We start from the raw sequence: 20,879 nt of genomic DNA on the forward strand, positions 1-20,879 counted from the left end.
GGGAGCAGAAAAATTATAAGACATATCAAGTGGTTTTAGTTCGTAGACCCACTTTGCTTCGTCGCATCTATGTATGGAGCGAAATATTCGAATTTCTCAATTCACCAGCGAGCCTGAGTTTTGCTAGAGTCAGGTAGCCACAAGCGAGGGGCTTGTTTTGAGGCGTCACCTCTGCTCAGCCCCCAAGGTGACGTCTCACAACAAAGCGCTACGCTGCTGGCTACGCTGACTCCAGCAAAACTCGGGTTCGCTGGTGAATTGAGAAGTTCGAATATTTCGACCCATGCATGAATTGCGACGAATCAAAGTGGGTCTACGACTAAAACCAAAATATCGAGTAAAAAATGGTTTCCACATTTGAAAAATTCTCTTTTCTTATGAGGTACAAATTCTGCCCCTATGCTAAGAAAATAAAGAAAAAAAATTTCTTCAACCCACCCTAATGTGCATAGGTATATTCCATCTACATTTCATACTTGCATAAGTATCAGATATAAATATCTTCCAAGCAAACTGACTCAACATATAGGCGTAAGCTTCTCATCACAATCATTCATCTGTGAACGTGTACTATAACTTGAATCTACTTCGGTTTCGGGAAGAAAAAATAATAATAGAAAAAATGGAAAACCAAAGATCGAAAATCCAGTTACGTAATGCTACATACGATATTAGGTAAGAAAAAAAAAGGAAAAAGAACTCGAGGGTTCCGGGCAAAAGGCTTTGAGCTTTCGTACGATGCAAGAGTAATTCTATGCAAGAGACAAATCTATGAAGCATGATCAATTACAGAAAAATGAATAGTTTAACAAAATTATCGGAGCAGTCGGATCATCGTCATGACTGCGGTTGTTTGAATAAATTTTTAACGACAGTGACGAATAATTTTCCAAAAATAATAATCATTCGATGGGAATGCAAACCTAGAGACACCCGAGATCCTGCGCTTGCAGCGGTTGCCCCTGAAATAGAAAAACCAAAAAGAGAAAAAAACCAACGTGCAATAATAATAAAAATAATAATAACAACAGCAGGGGTAAATAAGTGTTGAAAAAAGAGAAGCGAAGCCTACTTCACCGAAAATACAAGGCACGCTCGGCTTCTCGATGAATAATTACAGCAATCTTGAATAAACTCGGCACTTTGTATTCTAGACTTTACTTTCTCGAAAGCTTTTATACCGCAGAGATATTCGCGAACATGTACCACATGTTCATAACATATATTCCTATACATTTAAATCATACATGTCTCTACATATAGGGATATACATATGTGATGTACATGTACATGAGAAGTAATGTCTTATATTACAAGATGTTTTATCTGCACATGAGATGTTTTGGTATTTCTTCCTTATGTAGCAAGTTTTCCAGTGCGTGCAAATGTTTAATTTCTTATTTTAAATTGTTACAGGTGATAAGATGGCGGCTATACAGCGGCGCAAGACATCAGGAACGAACAGGAACATTGGAGATCTAAAATTCGTTCTTACATTCATTGCAGCTTACGCTGCATTAGTCCGATAAATATTATATATTAAAATATTGTTTCCATCAAATCATTTATCGCCAGCTGTTATTAGTTATCAATTGTTTACTCGTGTGGTACAATATTTTTCATTAGGTATATAACTTGTACGATATTATGTGAGTACATACCTATATATACACCTTGGTGTATATTATATATGTATATATAAAATATATCATGCATATTTTAGTGTATACCTAAGTAAGTATATGTAATATTTGCAGACGCAGAGAATTTATGGGCGACAGCTCTCATCCACGTACCGGCAGGTTAGTTATTTTAAGTACATATATATCTATCTATTACACATGTATAAATATACATAATGTATGTGTTGCGAATTTAATAGATAACATGATAAAATTATATATCTAACGTAATGAATATATGACGACGTGAGGTACTCGAGTTATGTAATTATACAATACATTAATTTGTGCCTATGTAGACTAATTGCAACATTGAAACTACAATTTACAATACCAAACATTCGAGGGTTGGAGAGAGGTGAAATTTTCACAAAAGATTGTCGGATTTTTCTTTTTGACGCGATGAATTTGCGATAACTCAATAACTTCAAAGGGTGGATCAATCAAATAGCAGATTCGGATTCCTGAGATCAAAATACGAGAGAATACCATGGGAATCGCTTGGAAAAAAAATATTGATTTTGGGGTGAAAGTTCAACTTTTTGTTGATAGGGTTTCAAGCTGAATTAATCCGTCTATAAAATTGATCAAATTTCAATCGATTCATTGCTCTGAGAAGTAAATAAAGCAATTATTTCGGATGGGATCTATTCTCAGTGCGATCGACGCAGTAAATATTTCATATATCAACCCATAATCGTATACCTAACATTGGTTCGTAAAAAACAATATCGATTGAAATCGCTGCACCCAACATAAAAGCCACGCTTGGTAAAATCCTGTGTTCCCGTGCATGCATCACGATTTTCAGACCAGCGACAAGCAACAAAAATTTTGCCTGGTTGACTTTCGAGTTTGAATTATACGAAAAAATGGCAAAAAAAAAGAACTCTTGTATTTTTACATATAAATACCTCAACAAAACAAACATTATTCCACGTATATTTCCGGTTGTGTGTTACACACCTCTGTAATTTACATATAATAATTACTTTCGTAATTCACATTTGCTCCGAGCTCTCTTACGTATACACACATCCGAATTAATTGCTCACGAGGTTCAAAGTAGAACAAAAAAAAAAAAATTAAACAAACTAGACAGCATAGAAAAAAATCCACCCGCATGCAGAGCATGTCTGGTACAAAGTGCAAGAGAGATGGTGCTGAAGGCTAATAATTTCGAATAATATGCTGTCAACACGTTTTATTTTATGTTTTTGATTTTTCATCTCATAATCGAACACAAACTGTGTGCGGTAAATAATATTCAGACATTGAAATGATGCGGGCAAATTTCTCCGGATGAAATCACTTACGTATAAGAAATTCTGCATCGTCGCAATTTCTATGTACAATTTTGATTCCCATACCAACCTATAGGTACATTTAGTATGTGTATACAAAAAATGATATGCTGTACTTATTCTAAATAATAATTCGATGACAAAATTCTATGAATCGTCTGCAAATACAAGTCCATAGGTATGTATTTACATGACAAGTATAATTATACACAAGACGTACGTATGTAATATAAATTAGGATAAAGAAAGAATCTCGTTATCATTATTATTATTGTTATTATTGTTAGTTCTCGCATCCATTTCATACTTTTTATTTCACTTACATAATCACTACTTTGATTCTTTTAATTTCTCAAAAATATTCATATATTCTTATAATATATTAACCTTTAGAGTACCGAGATTTAAGGTAGCAAATCACAGTAGAAAAGTGGTGGAGAAGGTACCATATACTTATATTATATTTACCGGTCGTAAAGCACCGATCACAGGGAAGTGGTGGTACCGGTACTCTAAAAGTTAATTATAATCGCGATGATCTGAGCGTGCGATTGACATCTGAGTATTTTCAGGATGTGTATGTAATATGATGAACTTTATCATAAAATTCTTAATAAATGAAATTGCGCGTACAGCCGAAGTTATATGGGTATGTAATGGTGCATATAAATCTATGTGTGATTTAGATTGCACGATATATGGACCTAAATGAACTTAAACAAACAAAGTAATAAAGAAATATTAGGTAGGTATATATGTCTAACTATCATTCCGTCTGTCATATGCATATAATATATGTACATGTATATAATTCTATCCTCTAACTTCTATTACATATGCATATAAATAATGCGGGTAACGATGACTTTGCCGATCTCCGTTTCATTGCCTTTCAACTTCTAATTATCTTATAATCATTAAACCTGTGTATACTGGAAGAAGTATTTATGTATATATGAAAAGAGGGGTAATCTAAAAAAAAAACGAAAGATAACATTCGTTGGTGAAAAAGTTTATAATCATTACAGAAGTGAACCTAAAATATGTATTTTATATTATATTGACTTCTCTAGGCATAGGCTTTGATCGATATCGTAGCGTTACTGCTGTTGCTGTAACCAATTGATTAATTGATATGCAGCTATTATATTTGATTCGTTCAGTTCTCTTTTAGTCTCAGTCTGGTTACGGCGATTAAAACATGATTATACAGTGAAATATAGGTATTATTACTTATTGTAGATTATGATGATTTTGCTCCTTTTATTTTATTGAGATAGGTATACGTAATATCTATGATTAGATAAAATATCTAGAATCTGTACAAATTCTGAAAAATCATTAATTAGGCATGATTCGTATTACAAGTGTGTAATATACCAACACGGGTATATAAAACAATATGTATGTACATTAGGTGATGAAAAGGAGAAAGAAAAAAGATCAATTCGAAACAATGGATAGAAAAAAGGAAGAAGATAGCTAAATAATTCTTTTGAAAAAAATCTTACGCCGATAAATTCTACATTGGTGTATAACAAAATGTCTTTTGTTCCGAACTAAAATAGTTCATACGTATGTAAAACGAACAGAACTTTACAACGTGAATCAGCGATCAATTAAATTACATTTCATTCGATTTAAAGGCTCGGTCACTTGTGAAACGAAGAGAAATTTGACGCGTCCGCACAATTATAGGGATGCCGTTCTGCAGGATCACCAGGGTTTTGCGGTAGGTGCGATACAAGGTGTTCCATTTTGGGTGAGGGATTCGATTGTTTCGAAAACGATTCGTTGTAAAAAAGCTCATCTCACTAATATCTGATATCCCCAATCAGACCCCACGGTTTTCATCCGAATTGTTTTTCGACACGGCCAATGATTTTCAAAATTATTGCACCCCTCGCTCAAAATAAGAAACCCTGTGCATCATAGAAGGGAGAAAGCAGACAAAATTGAAAAATTTAAACCTAAAACGAAGGAACGAGAAACTGGATAAACTGTTAACCCTCGTGGGATGTATTTCGATAGAAAAATTCAAATTTTCTTCACAATGCAGAAGAGTAATGGGTACAAATGTGAGTACATATGTTAGGTAAAGTTTATATACTTGTATGTGATTACCTATAGATTTGAAACGTACGGTAATCAATTATTATGCCTGAGGGAACTTTTGAATTTCATCGTTATTTCTTTGAATCATTTCCTTATTTTTATCTAGAAATTTGTCAATTTTCGTTTCGCATAAATAGTTTACCTCGCATTGATCACTCAATTACCTGCTGCAAATAATTTTAAATCACTGGTTTGTCACCTGCACTAATGTAATTATTATTATTCTCATTGTTGTGCGTGAAGATACGTTGTTATGTATACCTAGATATCGTGTATGCATAATTGTTGGAAGTTGAAGAATTTGAAAAGAAAAATACACAGGCTATCTATATTATGCGAATAAACGGAAGTATTCACTATCGTTGAAAGTTATATTAAAAAAAAAAGGGAAAGAACAATAAGGTAAAACGAAATCAGAGGGAAACGAGATAAAGTTATGTATTCAATCACCGATACATAACACAAAATATGCAGGGAAACGTGTGAGTTGGAGTAGGAAGGCAAAGGCTAACTAGAAAACGATGAAAAGCTGTCGTATAATTATAAATATATATAATATGAAGTAAAAGAGTGACCTCAAAAAGATATAGGAACAAGGGATGGTATAACGGGTCAGATCAAGTGTAATAGGTTGAATAATGAATAAGTAATAGGTCAAAGGTTAAAACTCCGAAATTGAGGTCAGATTCGCTTTGGGTATGTATATAATACGACGTTAGGGGATACCTATCGCGGAGCTGCGGTAAAACGCGCGAGTGAACTGGATGAAAAAGAATAGAAGAACCAAAAAAAAATAGAAAAAATAAAAAAATTACCGTCAATATTTAAATGATATACATATTTGCATATAAAACCGAATCACGTACCTATACCTACCATGTTGAACTCCGCGCATCTGCAAACGCATTGACGCGAAGCTGCGGAATCAAAACAACTCAAACCCAAAAATAATAACAATAAGAATAACAAAAATAATGATATTAATTACAACAATAATAATAATAATAACAATAAATGAATTAGTCAAACGATATATATGAATGGTTGCCAAGTGAACCACATTATATACATTATATACTTATATGTATAATTTACGTGTATATTATGTACGTGCGATGTAGCTTGCAAATGAGCCGATCAACGAGCGTGATCTATACGGGATATAGGTACTGCGAGGATAATTAAATCGCACGTTCATTATTCATAGAATTCAATTACACAATTTTAATAAACACGACATTGATCCCGGTAGCAATAAAACAGAGAGTGAGAGAGAGAGGGAGAGAGAAAAAAATAAAACTTTTGAATAGAAAGTGGATAAACGAAATAAACGTGAAAAACTATATGTATATGAATTTATTTGCCTATAATGTACATATATGTCTCAGGTTTCAATCGACGTCGCCAACGCTCGTATATGCATTATATCTACGCAGTGATTGTGCAAATTGCAAATTGATGTATCATCCGCGTATGGCACATCGTTATACACCACTACGTATTGCAAATAAACATGACTAGGACTCTGTTATTCTTTTCAATCTTATTTATTGATTTATTTCATCTTGTTCAATTTTTTTCAGTCTCATATTATACCAAACCTGCTCTCTGATTTTATATTAGATATAACTTATAAACGTGTGAACACAGTTGAATTGGCGAATGTTTTTGAATAAAAAATAATAAATCAAGGGACCACTTCGCTAGATTATTATAATTGTCGCATGCAATTGTACAAAATATAGTCAGCTGCAGATGCAACTTGAAACGAAAAATAAAATAGAAAATTCCGCGCGCGATAATTATCCTGCAAATTACACAGGATCTCCAAAATATGGAACGAATAAAAATGACGAATTAGTAATAAATAAAAGTGTATCACCAAAATCATATGAGCTAAATGCGTTGATAACTACAGCAATAACAATTCATTTATCATTTTTTGGTTTCATCTTTCTTTCGCTGGCTTTTGATAAACTATTACTCGTGACGGAACGGAAGAAAAATCAGGAACAAAAAAATAATTACCGAATATTGAAACGCGGTCATCGTTTGCGAGCTACATCGCGACATGGAAATCATTATAGGTATACTATGAAAAGGTATGAGTTTTTGTAAAAAAAATAATAAAAAAACTTTATCGCACGCGGATCGACGCGATTATGAACAACTATTGTTATTATTATAAATATATTGTACTGTTAAAACAAATGTAAATTATAAATTGAGTATATTTGAAAAATAATGAGATCTGCGATGTCATTTATCATTTATTATATAAACTGATATTATTATATACGTACATCGTTTTATATAACATATTATAATATTTCATTTCATATTAAAAATCATCTTCATCGCGATTCAATTAAAACGTATATATATTATTATATGATAAATGAAAAAAAATTATTACATTATGAAAGAAAAAAAATATATAAGAATAAGAAAACGGAGAAAATGGAAATAATAAATTATTTCAACATTAGTTCGTCAGAATAATAATGAAATTCAATCCCCTATAAATATAAATATTACAAATTATCTCTTAATTTACCCATTTTATTATGAATATGATTTTTGTAATTATAACGATGACTGTAATTATAATTATAAACTGTAGAAAAATTATTCTACAGCCGTATGAGAGATTATATATTATTATTTCAATTAATACTATTATTATCATCGTCATTATTATATATATTATATTAGGCCCGGTTAATAGTAAAATAAGATAACATGATATAATATAATTGATAAAATATTATGTAATTTTGAATTAATTCTAAAAAACAGGAAAAAACAAAAAAAATCTAATAACGATAATACTTGCAATTCGAACATTTCTCAATATATGTCTGCAATCATGTATTATAGAAGGATTGATTCAACTCAATAAAAATATGGAAAATAGTTGAACATTTCTGACCTACCTTATTTCATGATATATTCCATTTGATGTACACGTGAGTAGTATATTCAGGATTGAATTCAATTGAATTAAGATAATAAGAGGAGGTGAAGGATAACGCAAAAATTATTAATAAAACTAAAAGTAGAAACCTTGTGTCTCTCTGTGTGTATATATTTTTTCTTTTATTGTTTAATACACGATATAAAGGGCCTTAATATATAAAACATAACATATAATATAGGTATAGGTATGTATAATGATTTGAACTGCGATATGGTCTACGACTTCTAAATATTCTGTGAAAATATAAGCTTTATCGTCGTAGAAGATTGAATCGTCGATTAATCGAGGTTGATGAACTGCGTGCTTTTTTCATTCTGATGGAATTCGTGGAAACTTTTTGCTGCTTACTGTTGAATTATACACGTGACACTCATTCAATCGAGATAACCATACACTTATTCGTATAATATAGTCAAGTATGATACACCTACTTATATTGGCACTGATAGAAAATTTCAGAGGGGTTCATATAATGGTAAATGCGAGGTAATAATTTGAATAGATAGCTTAGAAAGTCTGCTTAATATACCAATGTTCATGGGAATACGATTGGTGAGCTGGACAAAAAAATGATAATACGCTGTTATCACTCGCGTGTAAATAGTTATATGAGTATGATTATTGGAATAATTATTGAAGTTATCAACCACTAAATGTAAAAAATGAGCATACCTTGATCACAGGATGAAAACCTAAACGACATAAAAACTATCGGCTCGTTCAAGATAAGAGATCAAAGAATCAATCAAATCGGGACGCAGTATTTTATCGAAAAACATGCAGAATAAGCTCATTTATTTAAAGTTCTTCTCAGTTTTGGTATGTAGTTTATTTGTCCTGCCAAAGACTAGGAGAATTCCAGCCGATTTTTTTTCAGGCAGCGGCAAAATCTCGAGACCGTTTTTGCAGCATTTTGATACAACGTTTGACGTTTATTATACGGGTATCTTGGTAAAGATAGTGATAACAAAAAATATATTTTACATAACTATTAATCATTATATTATAATAATTTGTTTATATGGTTTATGTATAGAATGTATTTTTATATCAATTAGTATCGCTTTACTGTTCGTTGGATTCACTCTTCTCGCAGGTTCGTCAAACACTTTTTGAGCAGTTCAGCATGAGCCTGAAACAAATCATTAATCCACCAGATAAATAGATAATTCTTTGAAGAAAATGTACAACAGTCTTCCAAAATTTTACATACTTTGGCGTGTTTGATTTCCAGCTCCGTTAATTCAATTAAATTCTTTCTAAATGCGGCAACGCGTCTGGTCTTAAAATCCATGAGTTCTAAAAGAAACGAATTAATGAAAGGTGTACTTCATTGCATGTAGATTCTGTAGTTCTACCGAATCAAATATTCATACCTTCCTTTCCTTTCTCAGACATTTGCTCAAACTTTTCGCACGCCTCTGTCTGAGACTGCTCCGCCTTGATAAAAATCAACAATTCACAATTAAAAAACAGTTGAATATAAATGATTACGTAACACGCAGAATTTTTCGGGATACGACTTTATGTATACCATTTGATTTTTATATTTTTCCGGTCTTTTTGCCAAAGTATATCAAAAATTCTTTTCTCATGTCGTCTACATAAAATCTTCACGAGTTTCTGCTTACATGCATCTAGTGGCAGGCATGCATAATCGATTTGCTTAGAACTGGTCGTCAGGCAAGCTCGTACTTGAGGGAAATATCAAGCTATATTTATGTCTGCACGTCATTTTGTTCGAATAATTTCCAAAGAATCGATTAACTTAACACTCGTTTTAATGCATCTGTTCAATTACAATTTTACACAATCAGAGTAAAGAAGATGAAATATCTTCACTGCGAATAAAAAAACGGATCAAATACGGTAGGTGTTACATCTACTCAATTTCATGTACTTTAGAGGTATGAACATAATGCGTATTATTAAATGTATATAGAAAGGGACACACCTCTGCCACTTCCAGTGCCTTAAGGAGCAAGAAAAATCGAATTAATCATTTGTCAAGTTTAAGTTTGGTGCCTGTAATGCTAATTCTCATTCTCACATTAGGAATGCCAACGTATTTTGTCTTCGAATAAAATGATATTCGACTACCGGAACTTTGAATGATACGATAAATGGGAATGTTGTACATCATAAGAGCGGTTACTTGTTTTGCATTGCATTTTACCCGAACATTCAGTGGTACGTATGAATTTAACTGCTAAAGTAACTGTCAAATTAAATAATATCTGATGATGTTTGACCCAATTACGAATACTTAAAACAAGCGTAGTTTGCTAACGGAGCAGAACCTACAAGTGATGACGATGATTCAATAGTGTATAAATACATGTACTCACTGCATGGACATCCTTATTTTTAGCACGGGCTTTTTCTAACGTACGATTTGCAGTCTCATATGCATGTAGAGCTTTCAACCTCCTGAATAGCAGGCGTTTTGCAGCTGCTGTATCTCTCATGTAATATCGTAGTGTGTCTGAGAGTTTCAAATCCTCATCTGACGCTACTCTACCTTCTACTTTCTGTAAAGATATGAATCGAGACATCCAAGTGAGGAAAATGGCGCTTAAATGTGCGAAAGTAGAGGCCTGATGGACACATAATAGAGAAGAGTTTTTGAAAATTTAACATACCCTGAGTTTTTCAAGAGTCTCCGCGATTTTCGTTAGAAACCTTTCAAGCTTGCCATTATCCGTAGTAGCCAGCTGAAGAAGATTGGTGGATATTTTGATATAGGAATCTGCGACATCTTTATGTTTTGCTGTTTGGCGATCAGCTCTGCTAGTAGATTCTTTCAAATTTTGATGGTACTGTTGCAAAAATGTCATTTCTTGATCAAAGAAATCATTTACGTCCTTAACAGTTGCAGAGAGATAATATTCGTCAGTTGTTTTGGAGAAAGATTTAACAAGCCCACCAAACATCTCCATCTTATTTTTTCCTGTAATATAATATTATCTAGTAAGACCTCAGCAAATTAACTAATGGTTAATTGTAATCCTGTCAGAACATTTTATTCATTTGAATATCATTTACCTCGCACGCAAAGATCCTGATCATACTCAAGAAACACTCTGAGATTGTGGTCGTTCCGAAATACCGGGTGATGAGCCAGTCGAGTGAGAAACATTTCATGCATGGCTACCGTTTTTTTGAAAGTAGCCAAATACTCACTGCAAGATAACAGTAACAAGAATATTCATAAATGTATTCAGGAAAAGTTTAACCTCCGTTCCATCAGTTCCCAGAGTAAAAGTTAGCAATCATTTTCCTTACGCCTCTAACTCCTGTTTCATTTTGGTGAACTCTTCTCTGGTCATGGTTCCCTCACCCTCTCCGAGTTTTTGGAGTTTTTCTCTCGAAGCATCAAAGTCCGGCCTTGGGGGCACTGGTGGAATCTAGAACACATTTTCACAGAGTAATTAGGTGAATAACACATAGATAATATTCAATAAAGTCATAGTGGGTAACTCACGATGTATCCGGCATATTCTTCATTTTCTTCAAATCGATCATGGAGCCACACAAACTCCTCATGTTGTCTGACAACCAGGAGTTCAGGCTTCTGGAATTCGGGCAACGTTGTTTTGGTATGAACCGTAAACTTGACCTTATCTTTTTCGCTAAGAGCATCGGAGATGTCAACTTGAAGAGATTTATCCGATAAGTCGATGGTGTCTGCGTGAACCGTCTACAAATACATGAAGCATATTTTCCGGTAATAAGAACATGAAGAACACGGGAAAATCCGTTATTAAAATACCTACCTTTTTTGGCGGTGCGCTATTAAGTATTTCATTCGCGTCACATATGCCGTCCTGAAACATGATTTTGAAGTAATTGAAATTCCGGGTGGGGTAGATCATTTTTGGTGGTAAATTGAGGATGAATTTTACTCAATAAAATAACGGGTTAAAGCGATTGGAACCCTTAGCGATAAAAGGTACCACCTACCATCATGGCTGCAGCGTCTTTCTTTGACACGACCACAACTGTCAAAATGTTTTCAAAATACCGACCAGGTATTCTTCCACCTTGAATGAACTGTCACCGTGCTATCAACTAACAACGCTGCATACAAGACCAATTTAAACTCTTTTAGTAGACTTGAAATTACAACTGACTGAACTAAACATCAAAACATTCTTAGAAATAAGCACGAATTATCCCTCGAAATCAGCTGTAAGCACAAGGCACAAGTAGCGGCGAAGTAGCCGTCATTCGATTCTTGCGAGTTCGACTGTTGAAATGTGGGCAGGTCACTGATATAGTCAGTATTTGATTATATATCAGTGGGGCAGGTTCATCCGTCAGTGATAACAATTTGATACATGGCAAGGTACACGTTACACACGAGTTTGATACCCGCAGGCTTGGTAGTTCACGACTTGCTCGAAGGTCTCTATACTCGTGAACGCCACTTGGTTTTTCCCGACGTTTGTAGCTGTTCTCTCATCCCCTCTGCAGCTTAGAAAAACCCTGTAAGGACATCTACTGATTCTATGCAGCTTTATGGTGCATGGTAAGGACCCCCACCAAGCGCTGGCGCTCGACGCCATTTGCTCGTCGTACTTCGAACGGCTTGATTCATCTGCACGTAACTTGTGAATTTACCTGTTCCTAAAATTCAAGAGTTCTGGAACTTGAGAAAATCAATGAGAAAATGCTGAAGCATTCACGTTTATGACACTGCTACATGAAACGCAAAAAAATAGATGATACGTCGTATCAGGCGGCAGAAGTCGCGAGGTGCAGCGGGACGCTACGCGACCCCTGATTGGCTCGGCTTAGGGTGAGGGGCAGCTGGTATAAATACCGAGCGCTAGTCCGCCTACGCCATTCCAACGTGGATCTTCGGGGCGGCTGGACCTCCCTGTAACACCCTGAAAATTCGACTCCACCTCGGAGCAATGGATTCTGGATTCGGGACATGACCCATTGGAGTCATCCCTTCTGGCATTAGCAAAAGAACGAATTTTGAATCTTCTGACGAATAAACGAAAAACCTTCCCCCTTTATGTATGCAACGCCGCTGAATTGAACGTAAAAAATAAATGATACGTCGTATCAAAGTCAACGAAAGTCGCAGAGGTACAGCGCGCCGCTACGCGGCTCCCGATCGGTGCACTTGAAGGGGTGGAGGACTGGTATAAATACCGAGCGCTCGCGCGGCGACGCCATTCCAACGTGGATCTTCGGGGCGGCTGGACCTCCCTGTAACTACCTGAAAATTCGACTCCACCTCGGAGCAATGGATCCTGGATTCGGGACGTGACCCATGAGGGTCATCCCTTCTGGCATTAGCAAAAGAACGAATTCTGAATCTTCTGACGAATTGTCGGAGAACCTACCCGATAAATTCAACGCAAAGAAACGGTGATACGCCGTATCAAAGTCAGCGAAGTCGCGAGATGCAGCGGGCCGCTACGCGGCTCCTGATTGGCTCGGTTTAGGGTGAGGGGGAGCTCGTATAAATACCGAGCGCTCGCGCGGCGACGCCATTCCAACGTGGATCTTCGGGGCGGCTGGACCTCCCTCTAACTACCTGAAAATTCGACTCCACCTCGGAGCAATGGATCCTGGATTCGGGACGTGACCCATGAGGGTCATCCCTTCTGGCATTAGCAAAAGAACGAATTCTGAATCTTCTGATGAATTGTCGGAGAACCTACCCGATAAATTCAACGCAAAGAAACGGTGATACGCCGTATCAAAGTCAGCGAAGTCGCGAGATGCAGCGGGCCGCTACGCGGCTCCTGATTGGCTCGCTAAAAGGAGTGGGGGAGCGTGTATAAATACGACCGGTTTTTTTCCGGCGTCGCCATTTCAACGTGAATTTTCAAATTGTTTGCGTCGTCTCCGCTAAATTCTCTACTGATCTGAACCAGACGTAGTAACATCGGATCCTGAAGCAAGTGACGATCAGCGATGGGACCACTCGAACCAGCTTAAGTTAGCTGACGGTATGGATGCGTTATTAAAACATATTAATAGTGGCGATATGGGACGCAACAAGTCTAGACCGGTCGCCATTGTGAATAATTTTTGAATTCTTGCAGCGAGCCTAACATCTTCGCGGACGATTTGAGTTGCACTATCGGTGCCTACAAATATCTGGGAGCATTCGTACCGGATATTCGCTCTTCCTGATATGGGAATTGGTGAGATTTGATTTTATTAATTTCTCGAAATTTCTCTGCAGCGGCATTTAGTGCCGCTGGCGGTCGGGTGTCTTCGGCTGGACTCGGTACGACTCGTTCACGCGTTCAAACTTTTGCTTCGCAACAACAATTACCACGTCGCATTGATATCTCGATTTGGGGTTAATATTTTTTCGTTTTGAATTGTTGATTTTCGAAATTGTTGACTACTGCGGTATACTTGTTTGAGCTTGTTCGTAGTTTACTGCGCATTAGTGGCCGAACAGAGGTGAAGATATTATTTTTCGCTCATTGTTAGTTTCTTAACAATTAGAATGCCGGGATGTGATTTTTCTCGTGAATACGGACGCGGTACATGCGATTATTATTCCATCTTAGATTTTATTTACAACTGCGATATTTATATGCGTTTTATTATGCATTACAGAACTCGGAGCCAGCAACACACGGCTGAGAAGGATCTCGAAGCTTCTTGAAGCGGATCCCTGTGCACTAGACTTCAAAAAAAAAATGGTGAGTTTGGAATTTGATAGTTTTTCGGCTGATTCTTTCCGAATTCCTTGATTCTTGTTGCTTGCGTGTACGGAATTTATTGGAATAAAAGTTTTGATATTCAGTTTTAGATAACAATGTTCCTGCTGGGTAATCGTCGATTCTTTAACGTGAAGTGGAAAATCTTCGAGTTTGAAATTTCTCGAAAAAATCTGATAGTTACTTCAACCGGATCTGTAATATTTAATTCTCCGTAATTGGAATTTCCTGAAAGAATCCGATGTAGCTATTTCAACCGGATATCTATAATATTCAACAGATTCAGGAAAAATTGGTGGGTTTGAAATCCGCATATTTTTCATATCATTTTTTACAAATTTTGAATTCTTTATAAAATTTTTGAAATTTTTTATTGCAGATAATCGTTTTTACTGCATGCGATATATCTATGCTGCACATGTAATGGAGTCAATTTTCCGAAAGAATCCGATAGCTACTTCAACCGGATCTCTTATATTTAAATCTCTGTAATTGGAATTTCCTGAAAGAATCCGATATAGCTATTTTAACCGGATGTCTACAATATTCACCAGATTCAGGAAAAATTGGTGGGTTTTAAATTCAAATATTTTTCATATCATTTTTTACAAATTTTGAATTCTTTATAAAATTTTTGAAATTTTTTATTGCAGATAATCGTTTTTACTGCATGCGATATATCTATGCTGCAGATGCAATGGAGTCACCTCGACTGTAGGTGATCATCACCATTCACATAAAGTGAAAAATCTCGGTACTTGAAATTTTATACAACCACTTATTATTCTGAATTCACGAATTTTTTTGATTTTCGTTATTTATGGTTTTTTTTCCTCGCCAATTTTAGAGCATCGTTCTTCGTGGGAGCATCACATCACACCTACTACACATCTTTAGCCATCAGGGAGGCAGAGACTTCCGGATAAAATCCAAGACCTCCGAGCTTGGGAACCAGCTCGGGTCCGGTTTTGGTACCGGCAGCGATGGGGTAAGTCCCAGCAGTCAGATTTCCTCGATTTGTTTGCCAGCTCACACGATGGTGAACGCTGGCATCGGGTCGTTGTATTTTATAACTAGTTATAAGTTTACCCCCTTCCCCATTTCTCTTGGCGTGGCGGTACTTTTAGATTTAAAAATAATTTTATTAGCTCAGGTAATGGCAGGTTTGGTTGCCGTTGAGCATAGCGCACCTGCACTTTGTAGAGTCACAGATATAGAATTCTTTTGCAAAACCATTCAGTCAGTCAATCTATAAGCATCTATTAGTCAGTTAACGAATAGTTTTTACATTATAAACTATTCAAATAAAATCATCATCATCCACCAACCTTGTAAGCGAGAGTGTGCAGCTCATAGGCAACGGTAAAGACCATCGTTTGATCGGCCCACGCGTTTTCTTGAATTATGTAGTAATTTTTAGTGATTGATCTCGTTTACGTCGATCACTTAACGGTAGAAAAAATTTAGTCGTTCGAATGGTGGTCCTTTACCATAGTTTCACTTTCTCTATGAGAATCAGGTATGTTCAGCAGCTCCAACCAATTCAAAACTTTGTGATTAGTTTTTTGAAAATGAAAAATTTTCTAATTATTTTCCATTTTCCTTCATTCAAAGTTAATCAATTTCAACTGATGAATATGTAAATACATATTTTTCAACATCTTCTCTTCTCCCTGATTCTCTTGTTAATTTTAAGTATCCGATTAAGCATCAAGAAACTACCGCGGACATCGTATAGATTAAGTATGAAAATATTTAAGGTATAGATTAAGTATGAAAATATTTAAGGTATAGATTAAGTATGAAAATAATTAAGATTACGATTAAGTCTGATGGATAAATTAGGATTTTCAAATTTTTGAATTGAGAAGAATCTTCGACAACCTTTTCTCTTCTGACAATGAGATGGAATGCAGAACAACGAAAAATATTACTCCACTACCTATTTTATATTTTGTTAGCATTAGGAAAAAAAAAACAAAAAACTAGTCATAAGCAACCCCATTCCATACACATATATTTTTAGCCCTTAATTAATATGAAGTATATCATTATTTTGCTTATAATATTTTTCAACATGGTTCTAAATGAAATTCTCAAAAGATTAATGTAAATATTCGAATTCATGAGAATCACGTTATTCAAGCCATTTCAAGATCTTCAAAGTTTGATGAATTTTGGCTGATAAAAACATATATGTACACACAACATATATATTTAAGGAATATAGAAAATAACTTAAGAATTATTATTTAGTTTTAACATAAATATATTAAGTTTTAATTAATTTTAACTTTTAAGTCTGCGCTCAGTACGTATATTAAGAAAGTAAGTTCAAATTAACAATAGCTAGGATGTCTAATCATATAAGATTTTTTCCTCCCACACACAAATCTTTCAGCCCTTAGCTTTTTTTTCTAATTGTCAGTTCAAATAGATATGAGATCGATTAAATTCATTTTTCAAAGATTCCAATGAAATTATATCAAAGTATTAAAAAATTAAAATCAATTGAAATCGAGTCACTAATATCATTCAAAGATTTTCAATGTTGAATATAAATTTCGGCTCACAAAAACACACACCTTTTCAAAATTTGCTAAATTCTTTGGCTTCTGCCAGGGCATGGGCAGCCCGTACTATATTTTCACACACAACAGGTAATGGTGAGTCTTTGAACGAGATACCACGGCAATGAATGTGATATGTATGAGTAAGATTGGTATGAATGAGATGTACAAACATATGGGAATTTTTTTCCCCTACACACACAGCCCTTAATCTTTTCTTGTTAAAAATATACAAATTTGAATCATTTCGGCCTAAAGAACACACACCTCTTCAAAATCACGGCTTCTGCCGAGGCGTGGGCAGCCTAAACACACTTACACTTTGAGAAGATCTTTTTTCTATTTTTTTTTTTTTCCTGTAGAGTCAGTTGTCAAAAGTTTGACAAAGTGAATGTGAACCGAATATGTCGGAGCGCCGGCGCTGGTATGAATCGGGGGTTTTCGTCAGTAAAATCATTTCTTGGATAAATATAGGTGAAAGGCAGGTATAGGTAAATTCATGTATCGCGAAGGGTTTATAGTTGGTATGTATGTGCAGTATGTGAGTGCGAGTGTGCAAGTCATAGTTTTAACCGTTGGGTGGGATGTGGGCTGAACAATATGGGTAGGCAAGAAATCGGAAGTGTATAACTTTTCTGTCCACAGCAATTCCAAGTGATCAATTGAGTAGAGTTCATCCAATTGCGTTAGCTCATTTTTTGCAATATTTCACCTTATATTTTTCTTACAATTCTTTTCAAGTGATCTCTTAGGTCTCTTTGCTGAGATCTGATAGACACTTTTCCTTCCCAACTAAATGAATTAAATTAGATTGAGTTCTTTGCTTCCCTGTAATATTCTAATATTCGCGGTCACTTGGAATGGGCAAAATACGTCCGCTTTGCTCTCCGTACCAGCCGTGGTGCATGGAAGTGAGGTGGACGTTGAGCTCGAAGACGTCGCGTCGAAGAGGACCACCGACCGCCACGCCACAAATTTTCAAACCTTCCCCCTTTCCACTCCCCAATGTTAATTGGAATAGAAGGATGCGATTAAAAATTGCATTTCCTCGATTTCCATTAGCATAAATATTCCAAGTCTGACGCTGCTCGCGCGGGTATATAGCGCGCGGACGAGGAATCGCATGTTATGTGTTTATATATTTTATGTCTTGTACGCCCGATTGGGCCATTTTTAGCGTGACTTGCCATCTTGCAAGGCGCTTTAAAAACTTGATGTGAGAGATTTTCTTTCAGGTATTTAAAGTAAAATATAAACCCAAGTTCCGTCGCTGCTGCTCGTATGCGCGCGGACTTGGCACTTAAAACATAAATGTCAACGCTTTGTGCGTTTTAAACCCAAAAACCGAAAAATTGTAAGGAATCAAGTACTATCGCACCTTTTTGTGCCTGGTACTTGACTTCCACGGGATTATTTGTAAGATACTAATCAAAATTTTACCTTTCAGATTATTAATAATAATAAAATTTTCTTACAGGTGTTAGGTTTTAGCATTTTAGTTTTTAAGGTCATTGCTAATCAGATGTTGTTCACAGGCTGTCTCTGGCTACTAATATATTGCAGTTTGCTTTCTGATTTCAGGAATTCAAACTCCCCGAGGAAGTCTCAAGATTCTTTCAGAGTCTTAGTTTTAATACTAATCATATGTTTTTTACAGGCTGTCTCTGGCTACTAATGCAGTTTGCTTTCTGATTTCAGAAATCTGAACTCTTGAAGAATTTTCTTGAAGCGAATAAATTGGAATTGATGCAAAAATTTCACGGATCATAAAAATACATTCCAATCCCTAAATGATCACACGGAATTCATCAGCTGAAAATTCATCGTTTTACTTCCAGATTCTTAGTTTTAATATTAATCAATCAGATGTTGTTCACAGGCTGTCTCTGGCTACTAATATGCGGTTTGTTTTCTGATTTCAGGAATCCGAAGTCTCGGAGAACTCTCCAAGTTTTTTTTTCAGATCCTCGATTTTATCGTACTAATAAAATGTTGTTCACAGGCTGTCTCTGGCTACTAATATGCGGTTTGCTTTCTGATTTCAGGAATCAGCACTTCGTATACCTTGTACTTCTATATCCAAATTTGGACAATTGGACGGTTCTTCATCGCCTCATAGAGTTCACAACATTCCAAATTTCTGTTTCAGGAATTAGAAAAATACATCTCCGATTGCGGAGGTCGTGGCGCGCATTATGATCCAGACATTTTGGCAGCTTAAATTATTTTATTCAACATCAATCGTATTTTTATGTTTGCAGAAAATTTCACTCTGTATAATACTGATATGCTAATCACTTGTTTGTATGTTCCAGGTCTCGAGTTTGATTAATTAATTGACAAATACTTTTTCTCTTTTCAGAAATCGTAACGTTGCAACTCATAAATCGTAATCATATTATCGTAGATTCTGTGTTATTATCTATTTGTCTGTTCTGCTTCTTGTTTTATGTACCTTGTGTAGTATTTTGTGTGCATGTTTCGTGTGAAATTTTTTATTGTTTCAGTCTTGATTATTTTTTGACAATGATGTTTCGTTATAAGGTGATTGTGAATATTGATTATTATCATAGATTCTGTGTTATTATCTATTTGTCTGTTCTGCTTCTTGTTTTATGTACCTTGTGTAGTATTTTGTGTGAAATTTTTTACTGTTTTGGTCTTGATTATTTTTTGACAATGATGTTTAGTTATAAGGTGATTGTGAATTATGATATTTATATATTTGTCTGTGGTGTTTCGTGTTTTATGTTATTTATGTAGTGTTTCATGTACGTGCATGTTTTGGGTGTAGTTGACTTGCGCAAGTTTTAATTGGCCATATATCCATAAGATTTTTATTCATGCAATGTTCATTTATTTGTGCAATTCATAATGCAAATGCCATGTCTCAATTTAAGACTACTGTATTTTACCATACTTTTATTATGATATAAAGTGTCTTATATATTATTTTTTTTTCCAATTGTATGTTCCAGATTCTATTTTGCCGAAATTGGGATGCTGAGCTGCTAGTGGTTTGCATAGGGCTTTTGGCACAGGATGTAGAATATATAATCTATTACATATTGTACAAACTGTGCCTCTGGCGATCGTTCCACCCGGGAAAAATCGAAACGAGCCGGGGACGCTACCTCATTTAAGGTGGTTTGGAAACGCGTCATTTCAGATGGTTCTAATTGCTGATACTGTGGCCGTAAAAGTCGTTCAGTTCTCCGTGTAACTCTTTGTGAAATTAACTCTCTCTGATGTCAACGAATTCTGAGTCTCTCAATCATCAATCGAAGAATCTCATCTCACTCACGTATGAAACGCCGCTGAATTCAACGCGGTCGTAATCGCGGTGGCCCGTATCAGGCGGCAGAAGTCGCGAGGTGCAGCGGGACGCTACGCGACCCCTGATTGGCTCGGCTTAGGGTGAGGGGCAGCTGGTATAAATACCGAGCGCTAGTCCGCCTACGCCATTCCAACGTGGATCTTCGGGGCGGCTGGACCTCCCTGTAACACCCTGAAAATTCGACTCCACC

General features: G+C 35.6%; 2 protein-coding genes across 4 annotated transcripts in view; one reads left to right on the forward strand and one right to left on the reverse strand.

Moving 5' to 3' along the window:
- The window catches only part of LOC105683485 (hemicentin-2), a 115,440-nt gene extending 107,423 nt beyond the window's left edge, over window positions 1-8,017 (forward strand). Inside the window, exon 7 of the mRNA XM_048657746.1 lies at window positions 1,417-8,017. Within this exon, the coding sequence (XP_048513703.1) occupies window positions 1,417-1,529 (113 nt within the window). The 3' untranslated portion in view covers window positions 1,530-8,017. The remainder of the gene's footprint in view (window positions 1-1,416) is intronic.
- Window positions 8,018-8,981: 964 nt separating this feature from the next.
- LOC105683483 (sorting nexin-6) lies at window positions 8,982-12,474 on the reverse strand. Of its 3 annotated transcripts, XM_012396101.3 has the most exons (11): window positions 12,045-12,474; window positions 11,858-11,908; window positions 11,566-11,781; window positions 11,367-11,488; window positions 11,127-11,263; window positions 10,724-11,031; window positions 10,430-10,612; window positions 10,036-10,053; window positions 9,458-9,521; window positions 9,295-9,380; window positions 8,982-9,213 (listed from the first exon to the last, which is right to left on the reverse strand). In XM_012396101.3, exons 1-11 carry the CDS (start codon window positions 12,048-12,050, stop codon window positions 9,163-9,165), a joined length of 1,242 nt encoding a protein of 413 aa, XP_012251524.1. In that variant the 5' UTR covers window positions 12,051-12,474; the 3' UTR covers window positions 8,982-9,162. The 3 variants fall into 3 exon arrangements, with proteins under 3 accessions (XP_012251524.1, XP_020706599.1, XP_012251523.1); XM_020850940.2 differs by lacking the exon at window positions 10,036-10,053 and having other exon boundaries at window positions 12,045-12,472; XM_012396100.3 differs by lacking the exon at window positions 12,045-12,474 and having other exon boundaries at window positions 11,858-11,932.
- Between the last annotated feature and the right edge of the window lie 8,405 nt (window positions 12,475-20,879).

This window comes from Athalia rosae, chromosome 6 (assembly GCF_917208135.1).
Source record: "Athalia rosae chromosome 6, iyAthRosa1.1, whole genome shotgun sequence".
NCBI lineage: Eukaryota > Metazoa > Arthropoda > Insecta > Hymenoptera > Athaliidae > Athalia > Athalia rosae.

Coding starts and splice junctions, on each gene's coding strand:
- LOC105683483 (XM_012396100.3), bottom strand. CDS start 11,917: ATGTTTCAGGACGGCATATGTGACGCGAATGAAATACTTAATAGCGCA. Junction 11,782..11,857: donor ATAGCGCACCGCCAAAAAAG/GTAGGTATTTTA, acceptor ATGTATTTGTAG/ACGGTTCACGCAGACACCAT. Junction 11,264..11,366: donor ATGAAACAGGAGTTAGAGGC/GTAAGGAAAATG, acceptor GTTATCTTGCAG/TGAGTATTTGGCTACTTTCA.